Source organism: Xiphophorus hellerii, chromosome 10 (assembly GCF_003331165.1).
Source record: "Xiphophorus hellerii strain 12219 chromosome 10, Xiphophorus_hellerii-4.1, whole genome shotgun sequence".
Taxonomy (NCBI): Eukaryota; Metazoa; Chordata; class Actinopteri; order Cyprinodontiformes; family Poeciliidae; genus Xiphophorus; species Xiphophorus hellerii.
In genome coordinates this window covers 6,041,603-6,065,767 of record NC_045681.1, presented here as the reverse complement: position 1 = coordinate 6,065,767, position 24,165 = coordinate 6,041,603, and the positions used below count along the sequence as shown (strand labels likewise).

Below are 24,165 nucleotides of genomic sequence, written 5' to 3'. Positions count from 1 at the left end.
CATCCACTACCAGCAACATGGTACCTACAACAACATGCTACCGTTAGAAACTGATCAAAAGTTACAAAATAACCCCCAGCATTGTTTCAAAAAAGAATAAATTAGGTTTAAGTTTTTGTTTTTAAGCTGTATGTCCACCACAAAATAATGCCACAAAAACACTCTTCTTTTCATGTCATTGTTTTTAGTTTTTGATTTTAATAAATTAAAAGCAAAACAATTACATTCAAGAAAGGAAAATGTACATATTAATAAAATGAAAGGTAGCAGAAAAAAAAAAATCTTATATAGGATTGTATTTTGGTACGAAACCACAGCTTCACAAACATCTCTCCCCTTAAAATAATAAATTTGACTTGTATGTTAGAATGTGTTATGTTTTTGTGAGTCTTATAAATAAACAGTAAAATGTTAGTCAACCAAATTATAGCTTTTCAATTGATAAAATACTTTATGGGTGACTGGTGAATTATAATTTAAAATGTGATTTTGACCCTGTTTTCTAGAATCTATAGATTGTGATATTTATTTTTGTTTAACCATAAAACCATGGCTAAAGATATGTAAGCTGTTGTAACACAAGACAATTTGCAATACGTCAAAATTAAGTTGTTGCAAAGAGTGCTGATGCTGGTACTATACTTTCATCATTTCAGTCACCTCAAGAAATAAAGAGTAAGAAAATGTCACTTTGCAGTCTGCAGACTTTACCACTGAGCTGGTGAAACATGGAAGATTTGCACAAGCTTGATAGAAGAAATAATAAAAAGACTTGAACCAGATAAGTGTGGAAGATTATTGTATTTTTGGACACAAACACACAAGTTGAACCTCTTTTTAATGTCACAGAATCTGTAAATCTGATCAAAAATCCCTATATTAATGTATGCTCCAATTAGAACTTCAATCAGTGTCAGTGTTGTACCTCTTGTGACGTCAACACAAAAAACTCAGTGGAGGGTTGGCCTATTATGCATTTATAATCTATATTTCTGCTATAGAAAATCACACTTCTATGTCTGAATGGGTTTTTATGGTCAGATTAGATTTGCTAATGGAAAAAGTTACATCGCTGGACATTAACTTGACAGAAAAAGTAACGCGCTGTTTCGCTTTTACACACAATTAAAAAAAAAACCAACAAGACAGGCAGTTGGTTCGTGTTTCTTTGGTACGCCCCTTCCCCGGCGTTACGCTGCGGGATGAGAGGAGACACGCAGGTACACTGGAGGTGCTCATTAGCAGGAGGTGCAGTTGTTGCTCTTTGAAGCGGAAAAACCCAGCAGCAGCAACGGAGAGAGGAGTTCTGGAAGGGCAGGTGGATACGGCGCAGCGCAAGGTGAGGAAACGGGGCAAATTCTGGGGGTGCGTTTGTTTTGGTCGCCTGGTAGTCGCGGATAGAATGCCCTGGATTGTAAAGTGCAGCGATGTGTTTCCTGGTACTTTAAAGTGATTGTTATCAAACTAATGGACTGCCATTAATTCAACTCAAGTACTGACAGTTGTGTAGTGGAGGAAAGTGATCACTGATGGCTATTTATGATCTATTCTTTATTTGTCCGGCGTGCAAATTTGGATTTGGATATCAAAATCAATTGCTTTGCTTGGTAATTGGGCAAAATGCTGTTAGCAATGAAAGCTAACAAGATAATTGCTTTTTTTTGTGTGTACAACACAGACACTGCAGCAACATGTTCAATAAAATAGGCTATTTTTTAAATATTTAGTGAGATTAAAATCAACAAAAAAAGCAAAGATTTCTTGTTTTAATCTTCCAACATCACCTCCATATGTTCTTTTAAATATCAAACACAAGTTGAGATTTAGCACAAAAAATATCAACTACATTCATCCATCAGTCATGCAGTCGTGACAATGAACACATTTTTCTGACTTTTCTCATTTTCAACAACAAACTGAAAAACGTCTAATTAGTCTTGCGCCATTTTAAAATGTCTACTAAGGTGAGACTTGAGATTTACTGAGGAGGTTCAAGTTTAACTGCTGCCATTTAAAATCTGGTCATTTTTTTTTCAGCTCTAAGTTTCCAATACATGAATCTGTTGTGTGGTCTGCCTTGATTATAACAAATTAAAACCAAACTAGGTCAATCATAAACTGGGCTTCTGTGGAGAGAGGAGCTGATTTGAAGTAGCAAGGCAGAATGGCTACTTTAAAAGGAAAATTTAAATCGTTTGTTAAGGTGTTCTCTCTCGATACTGTATCACTTTCCAACAAAATGGCTTGACAGGGAAGGATTTTGCTGCTAATAAGTTGCACCCAAACCAACCATTTCCCTAATTGTTGAGAAGCAACAATTATCAACAAAAGTAGATTTCCTGCATGTTGGAGATGACAGCTGAATTAGTAGCTGTGTTACCTCCTTGTTATGTTGGAAAATTCTGCAGAGACCTGATTATGTATTATTATGAGACAGGAGTGGAGTTGAACATCAGCACAGAACTTGTATGAAAATTGCATAGAAATGTAATTCCATTTAAATTTTGTCCACAAAAAAATTCTGCAAAAGTTAATCTTCAAAACTTTACCTCCAAAAGTTTCCCTGCAAATATAGTGACCTCCTAGCTACACAAGCTAAAAAACATTTTTACAACAGATGGAGTCCAGCGGCGTCTAGCCAATCAAATTATGCCTCTTTGACCACGTGACAGTAGCGCGCTGGGATTCACTGGCGGATTGTTGCTGCCGCCGAATTCAAAACAATAACAATAAAAACTCATGCATAATTACACAGAATAAAAACTAAACATTATAAATTGAATGGGTAAAAAAGTTACAAAAATTAAGTTGGTTAGATGAGTTAACTAGTTTCTGTGGCTTGTCAGCCAATGTAAACAACCTGTTAACATTTTGGTGCTGACCCCTGACATGTGACCCATTTATGACAGACCTGAACCTGCAAACCAGAAGGCAAAACCATGAAAATCAACATCAAACAAAACACCCCAGGCAGGGAGGGGGGCCAAAATGCATATTTGTGTTTTAATTCTTTAGTTCGACAGCTGGAGTGTAAGGATTGCACAAAATCTGCATTTATGCAGCTAAAATAATTAAAAGTCCTTTAGTTTATTTCCAGGTGATTTTATATTATTTTGTTAATTAATTAAAGCACAATATTCTTTCTATTTTTAGTGTTCTTAAGCAAAGTTGCACAATGTTTCTGCTTTTCCTCAACAGTTCAACTCAACAAATTGAATTTTCTTTGGATCTTATGTGATTTTTCCTGCAACCCTAGATTGGAAAATTGTTATCTAATTTCAAAGATTTCTACACAGACAACTTTTTCATTTGAACATTTTACATGAATCTATGTTCGATGTGAAGTTTTATATATATATTTTTTTAACCCTTTAGGGAGTTTTCCCCTTGCGCACTGATCCCTCTCTGTGTGTGGTTTCCACCTTGCTTTTGCAACACATTCCACGGCGTCGGTCTACATTATTATGCCGTGAATTGGAGCTGCACCTTTTAATCAGACAGATGTTGCGCTAAACAAAAGAATTTTCACGCTCGTCTTTGTTGTATTAAATGTGGTTATTTCCGCTGAGTCATCCTAAAGCATTTGAAACCGTTAGGATGTTTCTCAAAGTAACACGCGCCACAAATACAGGTTAGTTCTCTGGATTTTCTATGAAGTCGGTTCAAGAAGTAGCACTTGGGCTAATTACAGTGCACAGTGTGGAGGCACTTTCCGACTCCAGAGTCGTTTCAAACCGGCGGCACATCCTTATAGCCCCGCACAAAAGTATTTACACCCTGTGTTGCACCCTGAGTCATTGATGTATTTTCTTGTGATTTTATGTGCTAGACGAGCACAATTGTGCATCATTTTTAACTGGAAAAAATAATCTGAAAAGTGTTTTTATCCTTAGCCCCCTTTACTCTAATACCTCTAAGATTAACCAGTGAAACCGCACTGCAAAAACACAAAATCTTAGTATTTTTGCTGTAGTTCCTACTGCAAATATCTTAGCACACTTGAAATAAGTAACATTTTTCAGCAAAATATAGAAGCTTATATTAAGTAAGTAATTCCTCAATATTTATAAAATAGCATCAGATTCACTGGCAGTTTTTTTTTTTACTTATAACATGGGAAAATGTCTTGTCATAAGTGAAGTAATATGCCAGAAGAACTACTAATTTTTAAAAACAATTAGGGAATTATTTACTTAAAAGAAGCATATATATTTTGTCGAAAAGTTATTTGTAAGTTAGTTTTTGTCTTATTTCAAGTAGAAATAGACAAAAAATACATGGTAAGATTTTGTGTTTTTGCAGTTCAATTCCTTCTTGAAATGACCTTATTAGTACTTACTAGTATTTATTAGCTTACTGTGCAATGTTGGAAGGTCAGATGAGACAATCAAATCCCCACAGTGAAACAAGGTGGTGGCAGCATCATGCATTACAATCATAAGTCTTCTTAACTTTTCTTTATATAAAAGTTAAAAAGGTATAGTTACTCTTTTTTTGTTTATCTTTCAGGTAAAATCCAAATCTTTCATAACTATATGGTTGTAACCTAACTTAAAATGTGAAAATGTTCATAGTGGTTACTATTACAGTAGCATGTGATTCGTTTAGAATCTTTTTTGTTTCCATAAAGCTTTTGACAATCTGGTAAAATGGTAAAAAAAAAAATTGTTGGAAATCACTCATGTCTTTGAATACTTTACTCTGAAGCATGTCAGTGATCTTGTGACGTTTACAGACCAAAACGACACTAGAAATAATAATTGGCTGTGCTTAGAAAGCAGAATTAAAAGCATGAACAACAACTTTTTTCCCCCTCCTGATTGGATTACAAAGGTTAAGCAAAAAAGTTAACTGAGCTCACAACCCGACCTCATAACTTCATCTATCATCTGTCAGCGTTGTTTACTTTTTGGTCGTTGTTGGCCACACATTTAGGTTTGAGGAGCTGCAGATAAGGTCTGATTAACTCTGGCTGCTGATAAGTTTGGGCCATAATATCCTGGCTGCCACTCAGCTGAACACACAGAGGTAGGCAAAGAGGACAGACGTGCCAGGGAGGCCCTCTGTGTGTGTGTGTGTGTGTGTTTCTGAGACAGAGATAGAATTGTGTGCAGGACGGAACGTCACTTTAAGAGGAGACTCTGTGTCTCTGATAGAGATCTGCAGAGCGGACGTGGCGACGGCTAGCCGAGAAGACCAGAGACGATAAGCATCATCACAGGACCTGGACGCACCGTGGAACACTCTCTGCTACGACTTGATGACAAGAGATTTCATTTTTCTCCACTGGGGAAGCAGTTTAAGACATGCATGCTTGCAATAGGAGGCAGACAGGCGTGCCTACATAGAAGGAATATGAACACACACACACAACACACACACCTGTCTTAAAAGTTGGCAGCTTCTTCACAAGCATTCCTCTGGATCCCTCCACCATCAATCAGTTCACCAAATTAACCTATTCAGCTGAAGTTCTCCTAAATGTACTGTAATATGTTCATGTTATATTTTAATTAGATATAATCCATCAAGTCTGGGGAAAATGTTTAATAGTCCAAACCCATAATAAAAGACTAAAATCTACTGTGAGTTGGAATAGTTGTAAAATTTATTCCACTTTAAAACCACCAACTTTAATTTGTTTTATTGGAATTAAATGTGAAAGTCCAACAAGCAGTATTAGTGAAAGGTACAAATACAAACAATAAACTAAAACAGTGGTGTTAAATACAGACTTTTTTGTACGTCTCTTCCAGTTATGAAAATGTTCAGAGTGAATTTTTGGCTCATTGTTCTAACTCAGTCAGATTGGACCGAGAAAATCTTTTCAAGTGTAAACGGTGTGGTGATGCCTTCCCTGTTACTCAGATACCCCTAAATATAATCCAGTGCCAACTACATTTAGAAGTCAGATGATTAGCAAATAGTAGGCCTGGAATATTTCACAACATTGCAGTAAACGATATCAATTTGTGAAGAACTGAATTTTTTGAGTGCCAAAAATAAAATGCGTTAGAAGGTAAGAGGGTAAAGTCATCGAGTAGTTTATGGCTTAAAGAGATTCTTCAATAAAAACGAGTTGTTAAGATGTAAATAGAATCTTCTATACAAGCTTCATTATTGTAGCTTGTATTGCTTTGGGTTTGTAAGAAACCCAAAGCGAAAAGACATTAACACTGTTGATTTTAGTATTCATTAATTCCAAGTCATTATATATTCTTATTAAGATATTGTGGTGATGTAGTAAAAGACATTTGTAGGAAACAGTAGTAAAATTGTATTTTTATTAAGTAGTATTAGTTGTGCACTTTGTAAAATTTGCATTTCTGCAGCAGATTGACTTTCTACGGCGTACATTACTGACTCCTAGGAGATAAATACAAATGCATTTCATTTTTATTCTCCCATATTTTTATTTAAAAAGAAAATGAGATTCTTGCATTTTCAATTCACATCTGTGACCTACATTTTGTTCTGTCTAAAAAACAAATAAATACACTCAATGTATCACAATGTGAAAAAGGTCAAGGATACTTCTGCAAGGCGCTGTTACACTAACTCACCAATTAAATGCCTGTTTCACACACATTCCTCAGAACTCCTTCCCCCAAGCTTATCAGATTCAACGTTCGTCTTGCTTTAAGGCCTAGTCAAAACAATTTCACGTGCTTACTCTTGATTTTTAGAGGGTGACTAAGAAGTCAGCTTTGCGTGCTGAAATTGTTTTTCCACACATGAAGGGAGATGAAATGATTTGGTTTATTTTACTCATACGTTTCGTTGAAAAAGTCATGCTAATAGTACTGTAATGGCTCCATACTAATATGGACATATTAGTATGTCAGCGGAAGAAGTTTTTAAAAAATACAGTTACCATTAAAGTAGGTTTTTAAAATATTCACAAATGTGTTCATTGACACTTCCTGCTGTAACTTTATGTTATTTATGTCAGAGCAGAAATACAGCAAAAACATTTATTTTGTAAAATGTTTATTTTTCTGAGCTTTCATCATGCATTTTCTTGCTGACATCTAAGTGTGTTTTCTTGTTTGTGACTGCAGGTGTCCCAACATGTACCGTGATATTTGCACTGTCCTTCTGTTCATTTTGCAGCTCCTTCAAGGTTGGTTGATGGATTATATTGTTTTACATTTTATTATTGTCTGGTGTACTTAACAGAGGAATAGTTTCCATCATGGACGTCACTTTTAAGGAGAAATATTCTGCAACTTCAAGATGTGTATTTGGCCCAAATAGTGGAATTGTAAGAAATGTTTGATTTTGGATGTTTTTCATCAAATCATAAAAGAAGTGCATGTGTACAAAACCAATTTATTCTGATACCACTAAATAAAATCTAGCACAACAATGTCCTTTCTGATTAAATCACCCAATTAGTAAATATAATCATGTTGGAGCATAGTAATGAACAAAGAGCATCATGAAGACCAAGAAAAAAACAAAGTAGGTCAGGAATAAAGTTTTCTGCTGGGACAGGTTATACAACAAAATCATTAAAGACTGCATCACATTTCAGACGATTTCCTGCACTTTTACTGTTTTTTCAGAAAAAACAGTCAGTTTTCTTTGCCGTTAGCTGGTGTGCTACCTTTACCTTCCCTCAAATGAGCAACATTTTTTATATCTAAATGTGCAAAGAAGTTATAGAAATGACAAAGCAACATTTTGCCTCTTCTTCGTAGCTCCTTTTCAGTCAGAAGTATTGGTATTTGCCTGAGGGAAAAGGAGGGATTTAGAGGTAAATATAATCTTGAAGCTGTTTTCAAAAAAATGACAGCTTTAGCAGCAGGTATAGAATTTATGATAGGTCATTTGAAGACTTTGAACTTTTCAAAACCAGACTGTTTCACCCTCTTCCGTGAGTCTGCTGTCAACATATTGCAGAAATAATTCAGAACTAGAAAATTCGATGTAGGACAAAGGTGTTTTTGTTAAGGTAAAACTGTGGAGCAAAAAGTTCCCAGACTTGCGTGGAATTAATGTGAAATCCACTGCAATTATTTCTGCAGACATTAAAGACACAAGAGGAGCTACGGTGAACAGACAAGCTTTTTGTTCTGAGCTTTGAGGCCTCACTGACCGTGAAAAAGCTGCCCACTGCGGCCCCTAAGCTTTCACATTGAATGATGTTGGAATCGGGGTCAGTGTGGTGAAGAGGTCAGAGCAGGCCGCCGGTTTGCAGGTGGTGCTTCCCTCTAATGATCGCTGGCTCTTTTAGTCACCTGAACCGATGGTTTATGGCATTTTAGGAAGACTAATGTCATGGACAGTGTAGTCAGACGTTATTATTGTCATCATGACTGTTATGTAATGTGTTTTCTTTCCTTTTACTACGAGCCGATAGCTCAGTAACACTCCTTTTTATTACTTCCTTGCTTTTCCCGCTGTTGGATCTTTGTCTTTGTTCATTGTTCTGGCGGTTGGGCTTTTCTCCAAGTCGTCCCTGTTATTCAGGCTGTTTTTTCTAGACTTCCTGTGTTTTCAGCCACACTTTGGTTTCTGTTTGATTGTTTTGAGTTTGATTAGTTTTTCACCTGTATACCCTTAAGAAACAAAATTATATGGCAGTTTATGGGCAAATATCACTCAATACAATAAGCAATAAGCAGCTCTGGAAAACCTTAAGAGCCCACTGCATTGAATCCCATTGAAAACCTCCTGGTTATTCCACCAAATATTGATTTCTGGACTCTTCCTGAATTAAAATGTTTGTTGTTTCTAAGTGAAAATATATATCAAAAATATCTTACCAAAACATACAAAACAGACTTTTTTTGTAAATTGAACAGTGAAAAGATGAGAACACTAATGATGTGTTCACACCAAACGCGTTTCGAGCGTCCAGCGCGGCACGATTTGAACCGTTTGGAGGGCTTTGAGCATTTCATGCGTCGAGCGTGTCCTACTCGTCCGACGCTCCACATAGACTTTGAATGTAAACCAAACGCGCCTGACGCTCAAAACGCGTTTGAGCGTCAGGCGCGTTTGGAGTGAATGCACCATAACGCGTTTGGTGTGAAAGCACCACTAAAGTATGTTCTTAAAGCTGCATATTTCAGAAGTGTGCTAAATTAATTTTTACTCAATTAAACAAAAAAGGGAATTAAGTAAGAAGAATTTGGGTTTTTCTGATTTTGTATTTCATTCCTCTCACAATCTGTGTCAGATTTATCTTGAGGGACTTTGTCCAAAATACCTCAACAAATTTGACACAAAAACTCCAAGATAGTGTTTTTGTGTCACCATTTTGGAAAAATGGTGGTTCAGACACAAATACCTAATGAGTTTTAATTCTATATTACATGTTCAAAAGAAATATAGATTTTTATCCTTACCTTCATGTCCCTCCCAGTCACGCAGGCGGCCTCTGTGCAGGAGATCCAGACCAGCCATGAGACCATAGCAAAAATCAACTCAGCAGCAGAAAGTGAGTATTTAATGCTGTAAAAAAGTATAAAAATATGTGGTGAATGTAAAACTTTTAAATGTAGAAAACCAAAAGTGGAGGTTGAGCTGAATGGCATCCAACTAAAATATACAAAACCTCCTTTATAAAGAGGTTGGAAAGTTTTGAACATGCAAGAACAATACCAAAACCTCATCTCAAATTCAAAAGTAAGCAGCAAGTTAAAAAATACAGAAAGAGGCATTCAGACGAGAAAGGGCTGTTTTCATCACTATGTGACATTTGATTGTAGTTTAAATCAAATGTCGCAAACATCTTAACATGAATTAGGATCCTTTCTTGTTATTGTGCATTTAGAGAAGACGCCCAATAACAGGTTTAGTAGATAAATGGGAATGTAGCAAGTGACCAAATTTATGTTTATGTCAAAAACAGGGCAAGTAATTACTCCTGCTACTCCATTATTCAGGTGAAGGTGTAAATCTTCATAACATAATACTTTTAAACCCAATATTGACACTTTCATCTGTCGTCAAATAAGAATAATTCAGTCAGTTTTTCTGGCTTTTGGGCTACTGTTTGTTTTATTTAAGAAATAAGCTGATTTGGGTCACTAAAAACATCATTTGTACATTTTTAACAAAATAAAAAGAGTGTGGTACTTTGTAAAATCTACTGGAAAATACTTTTTGTGAATTAAACTTAGTACAGCATTGAAAACTGATTATATTTGCTTGACTGTCATTAAGATTAGCTCTATTTATTTATATAATCAAAACTACTGAAACATGTGAAACTTTATTCAAAAGTGGATTTAATGAGATTAAAATGTCCCAATGATCTCGATGTTGGACTCTCTTTGCTGTCAGCAGCACAATAACTGCAGTGTCCTGCTTACTGGACCGTGAAACGAACACGAACTTGCGAGGAAGTTGATTTAATGCAGGAATGTCTAGATTGAAACTATTTTTGTGTGTTTTGTGTTCATGGGAAGTGATGCAGTGCTCAGCAGTCATAGACATCCTCTTTCTCATGGATGGCTCCTACAGCATCGGGAAGGGCACCTTCGAGAGGGCCAAGCATTACGCAGTCAAGCTTTGTGAAGCCCTAAACATCGCTTCAAATAAGGTTTGTTCTCCATCAAAACATTGTTTTCTTCCTCATGCTCTACATCAAAATCGATCAATATCCCTTTTTTCTCTGGATCGGTGCAGGTACGAGTCGGTTTGATTCAGTTTGGCTCCATTCCTCGCCTTGAGTTTCCTTTGGACTCGTTCTCCACCAAGCAGGAGCTGAAGAAGCACTTAAAGAAGATTTCATACAGGTGTGTGAAAACTTCTGGTTTGCCTCTGTTCCTTCTCTAGAAGCAAAGATAGCAGCTGAGTTGGAGGAAATAAGAGTCCTCACTCTGTTTTTTTTTGTGTCACCAGCAAGCAGCCACACATTCATTGGCATTTTTCAATTACAAAAGTCTTTTTGTCAAACAAAACAAAACAATCTATGTTATGGTATCTGATCCTCATGGTTCCTGATGACACATATTCACATATTGGGTGTGAATATGTGTGAACATAAGTGTGTGCATAAGACTGACGTAATACTGTCAGGAACATGAACGAGTCTTTGTAAATGTTTATGACTGTTGTCAATAAGTGTCATAAATAGTGACACTTAATGCATTAAAGTTACGTTAAAAGCCCATGAAGTGAAAACTTAGCGTTAAAAGTGTCATTATTTAACAAATGACACTTCATGACAATAGTCATAAACATTGATTAAGACTTCATACACTTTTTTTGGCAAATTGCGCCGCTGAGGGCGGCAGCACGTTGGAGTAGCTCTGTGCATTTATTGAGATTTTTTTCAAACATTCATTCCTTCTTTTTGGAAGGAAATTGCTTTTTTTTGGACTTCTGTTCCTTCTTGTTTTGGATTCTGTGTGGTTGGACTTCTTTGTATTGTTGCTATATTTTGTTGTGACGTGTAACCACGGCAACAGGGTGTTTTACGACAGGGATCAGCTGATCCACTTGGGAAAAGCTGAATTTATTTAATTTCCCTTTTGGGATTTGTCAGGTTTGAATCACCTAGACAGGGGTGTCAAACTCCAGTCCTCAAGGGCTGCTGTCCTGCAGTTTTTAAATGTGCCACAGCTACAAAACACTCAAATGAAATGGCTTAATTACCTCCCTCTTGTGTAGATAAGTTTTCCAGAGCCTTGCTAATGACCTAATTATTCTATTCAGGTGTGGTGCAGCAGAGGCACATCTAAAAGTTGCAGGGCAGTGGCCCTCCAGGACTGGAGTTTGACACCTGTGATAGAATATTGAAAAAAATGCAAGAAACAGGAAAAGACAAGAGAGTTAGATTCTTTTCACTCGCGAGGAGAACAGACAGAGATGTGCTTCAGTTACAATCTCCACCTATTCTGAAAGCACATCCTGCCTGCACCTCTCTTTTTATTGAAAATCATCCCTAGTTACAATGCACGTTTCAGCTCTAATCAAAACATATGCAGCTGCAACGTGATTCACATTTCATAAGATAGACTAGAACATTTTACTACAAACAGTATAACTGTATCAGCACCGTTACACTATCATTTTATAAACATGAAGAATAGGATGTCCTTCTGCTGAGCAGCCGTCTGATTAGAACTGGCGCCGGCTGTCTCTGCGTCCTTCAACATACTCAGAAACATGCTGATTAGTATTTATATAGGTTATTATTTTAATTCTATCAGGATTTTAAAAAAGTATTTTTGAATTTAAAGTTGATGAATCCTGTTTAAACGGTTCTCTTCTCAGAGGAGGCAGCACCCAGACAGGCCTGGCTCTGAAATACGTCCTGAAGAAAGGTTTTCCGGGCGGCCGCAATTCCTCCAGCGTCCCGCGCGTCGCCATCCTTCTGTCCGATGGCCGGTCTCAGGGCGGCGTGGTCCAGGCCGCTGCTCAGCTGAAACAGACGGGCGTGGTTTTGTTTGCCGTCGGTTTGCGGTACCCAAAGTGAGGGCGATGATTATTGATTCATTTCGGTCATTTTTAACTTTTCCACACACAAGTAAAAAAGAAAAACACACTTCTGCTGAACAAAACCAAAAACATCAGGAAAAAAAGCAAAATACAAGATAAAAATAATAGAGAAATAAACAATATTTAAATTTCTGTCCAAGAAAAGAGCACAAAGTGTAGATCAGAAAAAAGTGTAGAATTTTTCCTGTATATTTTTCTAAACTTCTATGACTTTGTCTGTAGAAAAACTCATAAAAGAAAACATAACCAAACCTTCATGTATTTGTTTAGCAGATCATTTTTATATTTTTACTTATTTAAATAGTGAAAAACAAAGAATTAACTCCTCACTACACACCTAAACAATTGTACTTCTCGCTTCTAGTTTTTTAAACGAACCTTTCTCTCTTGACTAAAAGTTTTTCTTTAATATTAAATCACTTCTGCATTCACCTCGGAAAGAGTTTCCAGTAAGCTTTGCACATGATCGTAAAGTTTTATGTGGCGTAAAAAATATTCGACTAGTTGGAGGAAAATAATCAGCGAAATAGTAATCATGTGCAAAGACACTTTCGAGGACATGTGGTAATTTGCGATAAAGTTTCAAAACCAGCAAACTAACAGTTTGTTTTACAGATGGGAAGAATTACACGCCCTTGCCAGTGAGCCAGTGGAAAGTCATGTCTTCTTGGCCGATCATTTCCACGATGCCGTTAACGGCCTGTCCACATCGCTGAGCATGCTCTCTTTCTGCAGCGCTACGCCGGCAGGTGGGAGTCGTTTTCCGATTATAAATCTTTACAGACCTTTTCCTTCATTCGGTTAGGTTTGAAGTGTCGTCGCGCTTCCTCCCTTTCATCAACCGATCCTCGGCGTTTCGCCTTTCGTCGTGTCTCGTCTCGTCCTTCAGGCTGTCGGGCCGAGTCCTTCCCCTGTGAGAGGAAGACCCTGGAGACGGTGAAAGAGCTGCAGGGGAATTTCATGTGCTGGAAAGGCTCCAAGGGATATGCCCCGTCCACGTCTCTCTGCCCGCTCTACAGGTCAGTCGGCATGGAAACCTTTTTCACTCAAATAAAAAATAGTAAAAAAAACCTCTTCACAGTTTGATTTAGTTGTTGAAAACTGTAATGATAGGCTGGAAAACTATTTCTGGCTATTCCTTAAAATTTAAACAAAACTAATTCGTAATTGTGTGTTAGAACAAAAAGGATAAATTATTTAAGCAGTTTTACAAATTAAAATCTTGGAAGCATGCCTTGTGTTTCTATTCAGCCTTCATTATTATGGTACTATTTAATAAAATCCACTATAACTAATTGCTTTTGAAGCATATGGTAAAATTCACAGCAGGATTTTCTCACACCGTCCTCTTCAAGAGCCTGCTTTGGGAAAACAGTGTCTTTAGTCAGAGGCTTCTTCAAATTCACTACAACACAGACTGCTACAAGAGATCTTTCCTGCCATTACCATCTACAATAACTCTGAAGAATTCGACTTAATATGAGTTGCAACATTTAATTCCCATCTGGGATCAATAAATTGTTTTTTGAATTGAGTTGAATTGAATTAATTCAAAAGTCAAAGTTCTTTTTTTCAGTGGCCCTATCCTCCTTCTGTAGAAATTTTCTGTTTTGTTAACTAATTAACGTTAGTGAACAACCATCATGTGTTTCACAGGTACAGGAAAGTTTACAGGAGACACCAGACCGTCTGCCATAGGACTGTTTGTTCAGGTGAACTTATCCTCTCCTTCCTTTGCCTCCTGCTGCTGTTTGCTCTCCTTAATGACGCTGACCTTCTCCTCATCGTCACCAGACCCCTGCGACTCTCAGCCCTGTCTCAACGGGGGAACCTGTGTATCACAAGGCCTGGAGCTCTACCACTGTGTGTGTCCACCTGGCTATGGATCAGACCCACACTGTGGTCAGTAAAATCCCGAGCTCAGAGTCTTTTGTTATCAAACTAATTTACCATAAATCCTTGGAGGTGGGTAAAGTACCCCAAAATTGTACTCAAGTAAGAGTAACACTACGTCAACATATTTTTACTCGAGTAAAAGTAAAAAGTAGGCAATATTTGGTAAAAATATTTAAAAATTACACAATCTAATGGACAAAAATATAAAGCTACATGAAAATTTTGGCATTTTAAGGGCAAAAATGACAATAATTCATGTATCAGAAAAAATAACCAAATCAGGCAAAATAATTTTTTTCCAAATCAGTTTCTTTCAATAATAAAAAAATATATATAAAACTTTTACAAAAACTGCAAGTGTGTCTGATGAATTTTTGGTTAAAACATGTTTTTTGTTTTTTTCATTCAGTGGGTAGAAAATCCAGAAATTTTACTCAACTACTTGAATTACTCACGTAAAAGTAAAAAGAACAGCCTAGTAAAAAAGTTACTCAAATAAAAGTTACTAGTTACTTCTGAACTCTGGTGCTCCCTCAGCTCCTGCTTTGTCCTTGGATTGCTCCATTGATTTGCTTTTCCTGCTGGAGGGCTCTGCGACGCTCACTTTAGAGGGCTTCCTTCGTCTCAAATCCTTCTTAAAGCGCTTCCTGCAGACCGTCATCGGCTCCGACAGCCCCAGTAAAGTCGGCCTGGCCGTGTTCGGTGGGGAGACCAGAGTGGAAGCCCAGGTCGGGAGATTTAAAGGAAACACGAGGAATCTCCTGAAGGCTGTGGATGCTCTGCAACCACCTGGTGGTTTGCCCCTGGCGGGCCAGGCGCTCCGGCATGTGACCCGTCACGGCTTTGTGAGCGAGCCGGTGTTCGCCGACGTCTCAGATGACCTCCCCCGCGTGGTGGTGCTGCTCGCCGCCACACCTGCTGCTGATGACGTGGTGGAGGCCTCAAAATATGCGCGAGACAGAGAGATCTTCTTGATCGGGGTCGGACCGGAAAGACTGAAGGCGGAGCTGAATAATATCACAGGAAATCCTCAGAGAACTCTAACGTACTCGTCACCGGACCGGCTCGTCGGGAAGATACCGGAGCTGAAGGCCAAGATCTGCAGCGTGGACACGCAAGGTAAACGCTGTCCAGACGTTACTAACTCAGATATTTCACAGCAATTTATTGACACGCCTGGTAAAAATGTCCAAAAAGACTAAACATGTTCTATTTTTATTTTCTTTGAAAATGTAGAAACTTAACTTTTATTAAAAATATGTTTTTTTTACTTATTTCTTTAAAACTGTCACCATGTCATGACAGTGTGGAACGAAACAGATAATCTGTGAAAAAAATGTTCCTCTGCATTCTCCCAGTGCTAACTACAGAAATACATGACATGGTCAGAAAACACCAATCAGAGCCCGGAGGAGTCTCAGCATTGTCAATCATGCTTCGGTACACGCTGCTCACACCCTCAACCTTGCTCTCTGCGATGCTTCAGGTTATTCCTGACATCACAGCATGCCACAAATGCTAAGCTAGTTAATGGTAAGTTGTTTCTTTGCCATTAACACATTTAGCAGTGAGTACATGAGCATGATTGGCAGCGCTAACACCTTCCTCCTGGCTCTGATTGGTTGTATCTGACTGGGAGCGGTGCTTTTCTACATATGGCAGTAGTCGCTCTAAGAGGAGGTGGAGGAGCTTGATTTTTTTTTTTCTCAAATTTTCTGTATATCATTCTGCCGTTAAACAGTGTGAAATATGCAAAAAAAAAATAAAATACATTATGCAGCTTTAAGTCCAGATAAAATCAGTGTTATTAAACTGAAGCATTTCAAAGCAACCTCAAAATGGTTTCATTTGTTTCACTGCTGGCAAACATATACCTAAACATATATATTTTTAATGTAGTAGCACTAAAAATGCGGCGGCATTGATTTAATGTTAATCTATTAAATCCACTTTAATTGATTCCAGTTTGCACAATTTTGTGTTTACTTGAGTGTCTTTTTAGTTTTCCTTTTCTACCTACATAAACCTTGTACGTAGAAAGTTGATGTATGCATGCATGCATTTATATTAAATACTCTCCATTTAGTTTTTTTTTTTTTCCAGGATGTCTGGGTCATGCAGCAGACCTGGTGTTCGCCCTGGATGCCTCCGTTGGAGTCGGCCGTGAGAACTTTGCCACGCTGCAGGACTTTGTGCGAAGCATCTCTGTCCAGTTTGACGTAAACCGCGACGTGGCTCAGGTCGCCCTGGTGGCCTACAACCGCAGAGCCACCACCGTTTTTGGCCTGGACGCGCACGAGTCCGGCTCTGCCATCCTCAAGGCCGTGGGGGAAGCCAGCTACATGGGCGGCGGGGTGTCGACCGGCGCGGCGTTGCTCCACATCTACTCCAAAGTCCTGACCGTGGCCAACGGCGCCAGGCCGGGCGTCAACAAGGCCGTGGTGGTGGTGACCGACGGCTCGGGTGGGGACGATGCCGTCGTCCCGGCTCAGAAGATAAGAGACAGCGGAGTTTCGGTTTTTCTGGTCGGCATTGGAGACATGCAGAGAGACAAACTGTTGATGATCGCAGGTTCAGAGGAGTACATGATTTCTGTGCCAAGTTATGAGGATCTCAAGTACTTTGAGGACGTGCTGGTTCAGATGGTGTGCTCAGGTAAAAATACTGAAAACCATTTGTTCACCTTAAGCTGCTAAAACAGATATGATATAATCACTTTTATTGAATTTTGCATGATTAAGTCTTGTTTCTATAAACTCAGAGCCTCATGTAGCTCTCTGGTCCCTCCACCGTGACTCTAACAAAACCAAAACAGGAACAGAAAACGGAAATGTTTTTGATTATGGACGCAATAAGAGATTGTCACTTTAGCAGCTTTTCTGTAAGTTCTTATGCAAAATATGTACATTATATCTGCAACAGATTTTGAAACTATACCTATTTTTCTTCATTTTCCACCTAAAAATGCCAAGTTACTTGCTTTGATGATCTGCTTGCATGAAAATAGTTGTTTTGTTTTTGTCAGAGGTGAGGAAACCTGTGAACCTGTGCAAGCCAAACCCGTGTATGCATGATGGCATCTGCACCCTCTCAGGAGCCAGCTTCAGGTGTCAGTGCCGCGGCTATGAAGGGCCACACTGCGAAAGACGTAAGTGCTGCTAACGCTGCAGAAAAAAAGAACTAAATCTTACCAAGTATTTTTGATCTAGTTTCTAATGCAAATATCTTAGTATAGTTGAAATAAGACAAAACAAGGAAGGAGCTTGTTTTTAGTTAATAATCTGTTTAAATTTATTTAAAAAGTACAAGTTCCTCTGCAAAATTATTTCACTTAAACATGAAAAAAAATTCTTATCAGTGAAATGATCTTTTAGTGGAACTAATACTTCTTCAAAATCGGTATTGTGGAATTATTGACTTAAATGAAGCTATTGAAAAGTTACTTGGAAGTTAGTTAGATCTTATTTCAAGTGCACTATTTGCACTAGAAACAAAAAAAAAAAATAGTTGGAAAGATTTTATATTTTTGCAGTGAATGAACTCCTTAATTATTTCTCAAATTCTTCAACCTTTTTTATTATGCTTATTGGGCAATATAAGATAGGAGTGAGAAGAGTTTTGAAGCGGTGGCGTTATGTGCAAAAGGGTCAATACTCGTCTGGAAATGGAAAATACTTCAAATTCCTGACTCCTCCAGATTACATTTGTGTTGAAGCTAAAACTTTTGGCCATGACTGCAGATATCAAGACCTGTTCTGCGCTTTTCTTTCTTTTCAGGAAGCGGTAAAAACTCATCCAGAGGGGACGTTCCAAAGCCTGCTGGTCTGAGGAAGAAGAGCAGACAGAGGAAGAGCCACCAGGAACTCCTGCGTCATTATAGACTTCACTGCCGGAGACACGCTGCCTGACACAACACAAATAATAATAAAAAAAAAACACATGAACACTTCAAAACCAGGGATGTTTTTGGAGTACAGGGAAACCTGATGTTTATTCTTTTAGTATTTAATGTTGGACCCCCTACTTTTGTAAAGTTTTTTTTTTTTACGTCTTTATACGCTGACTGAATAATAATTGTCTAAAAAATATAACCTCTGTTAATAACATCATCTTTGTTCCGATTTTGTTCCTAATTCCCAACCAAAAAATGTTTCTTTACTTTTGACGCTAAAAACTTCACCTCAGTTCAGGCAGTCATGATGGACCGTCGTCTTAACTTTACACAAAATAATTATGGCTGGATAAATATAAATAACCATTTTTTTGATAACTGTTAAACATTTAATTATGGTTGGCTTTCTGGCACAGACGCGGCTTATAAGGATGGTCCACAAAATGTCAGCAGGATTCAGGTCACAGCTTTGGGGCAGCCATTAAGAAATGGTGATGTACGAGTTCGTACCCCACATTTCTGCCTATTTTCCCTAACAATTAGTTTAGTAATTGACTATTCTGACGATTAGTCGAATAAAAAAAATGTACATTATACAAATTTTTATTTAACCTCTTATGCCTTTTTTATACAACACTAGAAGATGCAAATAAATAAATAATTTAAGTCAATTTTTAACTAAGAAAATAAACATTTTATTGTCTAAAATGCAGTAATGTAGCATTTCTTCAGTGAATTTGACCCAGGTGAAGCTAAAACTATACCACTCGAGGATATTCGAGCACTCGACAGAATATTGATCTGAATATGTTGTGTTTTACAGCAAATGAGAACCTTGTTTAAAGAAACCAAAGAGCTTTTAAAAAATAAAATGAAACGGTAACTGTTTGAGACAAACTGTATCCACTTTTTGTCAAACAAGATTGAAAATATAACATGAAAAACAAGCAGTGTGTTTTTTTTCCAGGACTTTTTTTTTTATTTGAGTAAAAAGTGCAGTTTTAGCTAGCAATACAAACAAGCCAAAAGGCTGAATAAATGGTGTACATCTATTTACATCTTGGCTACCAGCATACATGAACCAAGCTACAGTCTAAATTTTACACAATAGACAATTTAGTAAGGGGATTTTTTTTTTCCTGTTTAAAATATTTAGTGGTTTTAAAATGTGCTGCACTCTTGTTTCTGCAACACTGGCCTTAATGGAGTAACTTAAATTTGCTCCTTTGAAAATAAAACAAATGAGAAAAGTCATGTTATTAGGGAATCCAGTGGCGTTCAAGAAGTTTTCAGCATGTGCTTCGGTCTGCTGGCCTTTTTTAAGTCTTGGAAAGAAATCAGGAGGTTTAATTCCACATGGTTGTAATATTTGTGCAGATTCAAGAAGTTTCCATCTAAGCGGTGGATTTTTTCTCCCATTCCTATAAAAAGAAAAAGCAAAATCAACTTTTAACTCAAAAATAATGACTTAATTAAAGCTGTAGCTTCAGCATTTGTTGCAGTCCAGTCTCACCTTGGCTTTCTGCAGGACGTTTCCTTTTGTGGCGATGATGGAAGTGGGCCTGTTTTTAAGAGCCGAGGCAGAGTTTACAGGACAATCTGCACTCACGCTGTTGTTGGAGGGCTGGGAAGATGACGAAGATGATGATGATGGTAACGGTGTTGCTGCTTGTGTTGATATTGATAATGATGATGTTTGTGGATGAGGCAGGGTTGCAGCTTTAGTCTAAAAGACAAAAATGATGGGGAGAGAAAGTGTTGAGTTCATGCACCAAACGGATGAGCCCTGGGTGTTTAGAGCGGGCGAAGCTCACTGCCGGGGAGTCCTGGAGGCTGCTGTCCAGTGTGGTTCCCAGTGTGAAGGGTCCCGATTCCACCTTCTTCAGACTTTCCTTCACTTCTACCAGGCGGAGCTCCACCTCCACCCTGCGGCGCTCCGCCTCCCGACATGCTTCCTCCTTCTGCTTCAGACAGGCCTCCAGCTGAGCTTGCTGCTTAGGATCTGAACACACCAGACATCTGGCTGTCAAAACCTTTACAGAAAACCTCACAACAGAGACGAGTGACGGTAACAAAGCATTGAGCTGTACCCTGGCAAGCGCTCAGCTCCTCCTTTGTTTCCCTCTTTTCCTTCTTCAGGTTGGCCAGGCTGCTCCTCACCTCCTCCCTCTGCTTCTCCAACCGATCGCGCTCGTCTATGTAGCGCAGCAGGTCTGCCTCGGTGCGGTTCTTGCCCAGTTTGATCTCAACGGCACTGGAACTCCCTGAGAATAAAACATCGGTATTTGTTAGCAATATCACAACTAAAAAGAAAAGCGAATCCTTGTAGTTGTTTCCTGTTGCAGTGGAAATTTTTCAAGCTACTTTCGGGATTTGTTTGGCAGGTGGATCATTCCGAGCGAATTTCAAACAGGTTTTACTTTATGTGGTAACTACTGTAGGTCGGTCACGATAACTAATTTTTCTGGAAGATAAATTTTTCCAGAACTTATTGCGATAAACGATAATATTGTTGTTTGGAGACCATTTTAAGTAATATAATGGTAATAGCATAATGATAATGCTAAAAGATTAGTAAACTTTAAATTCAAATTAACTGGAACTGGAAGACATTTTAAATATCCAAAATAAATAAACAAAACAACAAATGAAATTAATTTTGAAGTCTTGGTAAACAAAATTACCCTTCAAAACAAGGGTGAGTTGTTTTGAAGAATAAAAGCACCAACCTGAAGACTTTTATCATCCAGATAAATGATAAATCATGCCAATGGAAATTATTGAGTTTGTTTTAAATTATCAGGCAATTAATTGATTTGTTGATTATTATGACAGGCCTAGTGGTACATACTGATACCCGCACATTGATAAAATTATCTCTACATCAAAAAATTAAGTACATTTTTTATTGATTTATTTATTTCGAGCAGATAAAAAGTAAAAACAAGAAAAAATACATAAATTAAAACAAATTATCATGTCTAATTGGCATTCAACTTTACATTATCTGTCTGAAAAGGAGCAGGTAAAAGATCTTATGATTTCCTGCCCCTCTCACACTCATTAACTTATAAACATTTAAATATCCAAACACCAGATAAACTTGAATTATTTCCACATTGTATGATACATAAATCTCACATTCTCATTCTGAAATGTACAATTATTTATACATTTTTAATATCATTTTTGGTCCCTGGGGCACCCATTTTATACAATATAGCTCCTTTTGAAACAGTTTTTTAAGCTGATTTATATTTGCACCTTTTTGTACTCATCATTTAATCCATTCCATAAATCTCTCCCACACACTGAAAAACAATTTTTGGTTGTTCTAATACACTGTTTGTTAAAATTTTCTTCTCTTAAATTATAACCCCATCTCTGTGTCACAAAATATTTCTGTATATTGTCTTTACTGTGTGGAAGTTGATGTTTCTTACTGTAAACGAGTTGTACGGTTTTAAATTTTACAGGGTCCTAGCAATTAAAAAAAAAAAAGATTGTATGTTCTCAATATCCTACTTCATGTCAAATAGAATTTCTTGTATTACGTACTATGGCTGTAAAATTTGCTTTGTACGTATTGCCCCAAACGTCCAAACAATATATCAAATGTGGTACAATGAGAGAATTATACAAAATAAACAAACAGCAACACTTTTGGCTAGTTTTGATTTTACTTGGCAGATCATTTAAACCTTTACTTTTTTAATACCTTCCTGAATGAGATTAGAAAGGGAGGGATTGGGCAAAATCTGCAGATCTTAAATAGTGCTGGTAATATTCTTTGTGCCTCCAGTCACTTTTATGTTGAAAAACTGCACATTATGTTGACCTGGTTAATTTAATCTGCTTTTAGTTCTATTTAAAAAAGGATAAGAAAAATAAAAAACTCTGAAAACTAAAGATTTCAGTGTTTGGATTATAGAACTTGAAGCTGTAATGGGTGAATCCTTCCACCAGATGGAGCCATTCCACATCGCTCAGGAACACAAGGCGGCCATTTCTGCCTCAGTACCGAAAGTAAATGTAAATCTCATTGTTAGAACTTACCTATGGTGTGAGCCTTTGGCCGTGTTGGTTGTGGGCTGTGAGGGAGCCCAGTTAGACACTTTTGTGCTCCAGGCAAACTGAAGCCTTGAGGGACGCCCAGGCTGCTCCTCTTTGACGTCTCCTGGCTTTGAGTCTTGACAGGCTGAGATTGTGAGGGACTCCGTGATCGCTGCTGTTCTGCTTTGCTGGAGGAAGACGCTGAATTTGGTCCATTTAGCACGGGGGTGGAATCTGGCTCGGTGCGGTTTGTTGAAGTGGCCTGGAGATTAAAGCATGGATTGATTTAATCTGTCTAAGTGTACAAAAAGGAACTCATAAAAATGCCAAAGCATGGAATAAATCTCCATTGATTTTAACTATCTATTCAGGTATTTACACTACAATCCCACTTTAAGGCCTGAAAGTCTTAATTTCTTTGCTTTGCATCTTTATTTTATTATTTTATTTAATAATGACAGCATGGGAAAAAAGTTCACTCTTCTGTAAATGACACTCAGCCTGACAAAATGACATAAAGAAGCTGGATGATCAAATTTTTATGCTTTTCTGTTCAACATTAGACTACATTTGCTAAATATCCATGGCTACATTGACGATACTCAGCTATAGTTTTCCAAAAAATTTGATAAATCAATTCATTCAGACGAATAGTTCCCAAGCTTTTCAGCTTTTGACCTCAACAATTGTCACTACAAAGAAATGTAATAACGGCGCCAACAGCACCAACATTTGTAACTGCACTTCCCATCTATTGTAACATTTATGGTACAAACTTGCTTAACCATTATTATGTTATTCATTTCTAAGCAAGCTTTAAAGAAACTTATTCATTCTGAGACATCTGCCATCATGATCAAGTTTTTAGGACATCCTTCTTCCACCAAAACAACTAAAATGGGAAACTAGTAAATTCATTTCTAACATCCAGACTGAACTACTACAAACCTATTATTCTTGGAATGTCCAAAGAAAACAAAAATCAACAAAAAACAAGAGCTTATCTCCAATAGCAACTTATTACTTTCACAATAAAAATAAAAATCTTAATTCTAACATATAAAGCTCTGAATGCCGTAATAAAGATTTAATTATTTAACATTTTCCTTCAATGGTAGACTTTGTACTGGTTATTTTTAGAGTTTCTAGAAACTAGCTCTAGCTAGCTCCTTGTAGAATCATTTCTACTTCTTTCTACTATAAACTTTCCAAATTGAAGTATCAGTATGCTAGGATAAAGATTTTATTTTCTTCTTCACACCTGAAAAGCTTTCAGACCTTGTTTTTGTGGATTTTACGTCTACTTCCCATGCACATCTATTGTTTGGGATATTTAGACGTTCGGCGGATGAGGGCTGGGACAAATCTTAGATGATCTACCTCTTTAACTTGGCAAGAGGAATCCTTCTGGCCCTCTCCTGGGATTGGACAAACCCTAGGAGTAAGAGGCGGAGAAGCTTTGGCTCCGCAGGCTGTGTGGAGGAAGGAGCGCATCGGGACCAGGTCCAGGTAAATTCTGTTGTCGCTGTCTTGTTCTGCGACATTGTCTGGCTGTGTTGCATTGTGATCCTGGGGATTGTTTTCTTCCTCACAGCTCGGCTGGGTATCCTCCTCAGCATCCTGCATGATATGGTAGTAGGTTGTTAGTGATGGAAAGCAGCCAGACGATTGTTGTCAAAGTGAAACCGAAAAATCGGGGATTATTTGTTTCCAAGCCTACCTCAGGATCAGCTATTGATGCCACGTCATCGTAAATCTCATCAGAGTTTTGAGGAACGGAAGGGAGGGTGTCTATGTACGTATTTGACTCTGAATATCTCCTTTGCATCAAGCTGGAGAGAAACAAAAGTCTCAGCTAAAAGTTT

General features: G+C 37.8%; 2 protein-coding genes across 10 annotated transcripts in view; one reads left to right on the top strand and one right to left on the bottom strand.

The window, feature by feature from the left end:
* Nucleotides 1–1,230: 1,230 nt before the first annotated feature.
* Nucleotides 1,231–18,461, top strand: vwa2 (von Willebrand factor A domain containing 2). The gene is made up of 14 exons (XM_032574302.1): nucleotides 1,231–1,339; nucleotides 7,062–7,123; nucleotides 9,374–9,448; nucleotides 10,422–10,555; nucleotides 10,642–10,751; nucleotides 12,235–12,432; nucleotides 13,075–13,208; nucleotides 13,349–13,478; nucleotides 14,116–14,171; nucleotides 14,254–14,361; nucleotides 14,893–15,474; nucleotides 16,459–17,010; nucleotides 17,381–17,503; nucleotides 18,133–18,461. The coding sequence occupies exons 2-14, from the start codon at nucleotides 7,072–7,074 to the stop codon at nucleotides 18,261–18,263; spliced, it is 2,385 nt and encodes a 794-aa protein (XP_032430193.1). The 5' UTR covers nucleotides 1,231–1,339; nucleotides 7,062–7,071; the 3' UTR covers nucleotides 18,264–18,461.
* Nucleotides 18,462–19,202: 741 nt separating this feature from the next.
* Nucleotides 19,203–24,165, bottom strand: part of afap1l2 (actin filament associated protein 1-like 2) — a 58,019-nt gene continuing 53,056 nt past the window's right edge. For all 9 annotated transcript variants that reach the window (XM_032574292.1, XM_032574299.1, XM_032574297.1 and 6 more), the window contains 7 exons: nucleotides 24,021–24,132; nucleotides 23,681–23,920; nucleotides 22,304–22,562; nucleotides 20,338–20,511; nucleotides 20,062–20,249; nucleotides 19,761–19,973; nucleotides 19,203–19,668 (listed from right to left, as the gene is read on the bottom strand). In XM_032574292.1, the coding sequence (XP_032430183.1) occupies nucleotides 19,642–19,668; nucleotides 19,761–19,973; nucleotides 20,062–20,249; nucleotides 20,338–20,511; nucleotides 22,304–22,562; nucleotides 23,681–23,920; nucleotides 24,021–24,132 (1,213 nt within the window). In that variant the 3' untranslated portion in view covers nucleotides 19,203–19,641. The remainder of the gene's footprint in view (nucleotides 19,669–19,760; nucleotides 19,974–20,061; nucleotides 20,250–20,337; nucleotides 20,512–22,303; nucleotides 22,563–23,680; nucleotides 23,921–24,020; nucleotides 24,133–24,165) is intronic.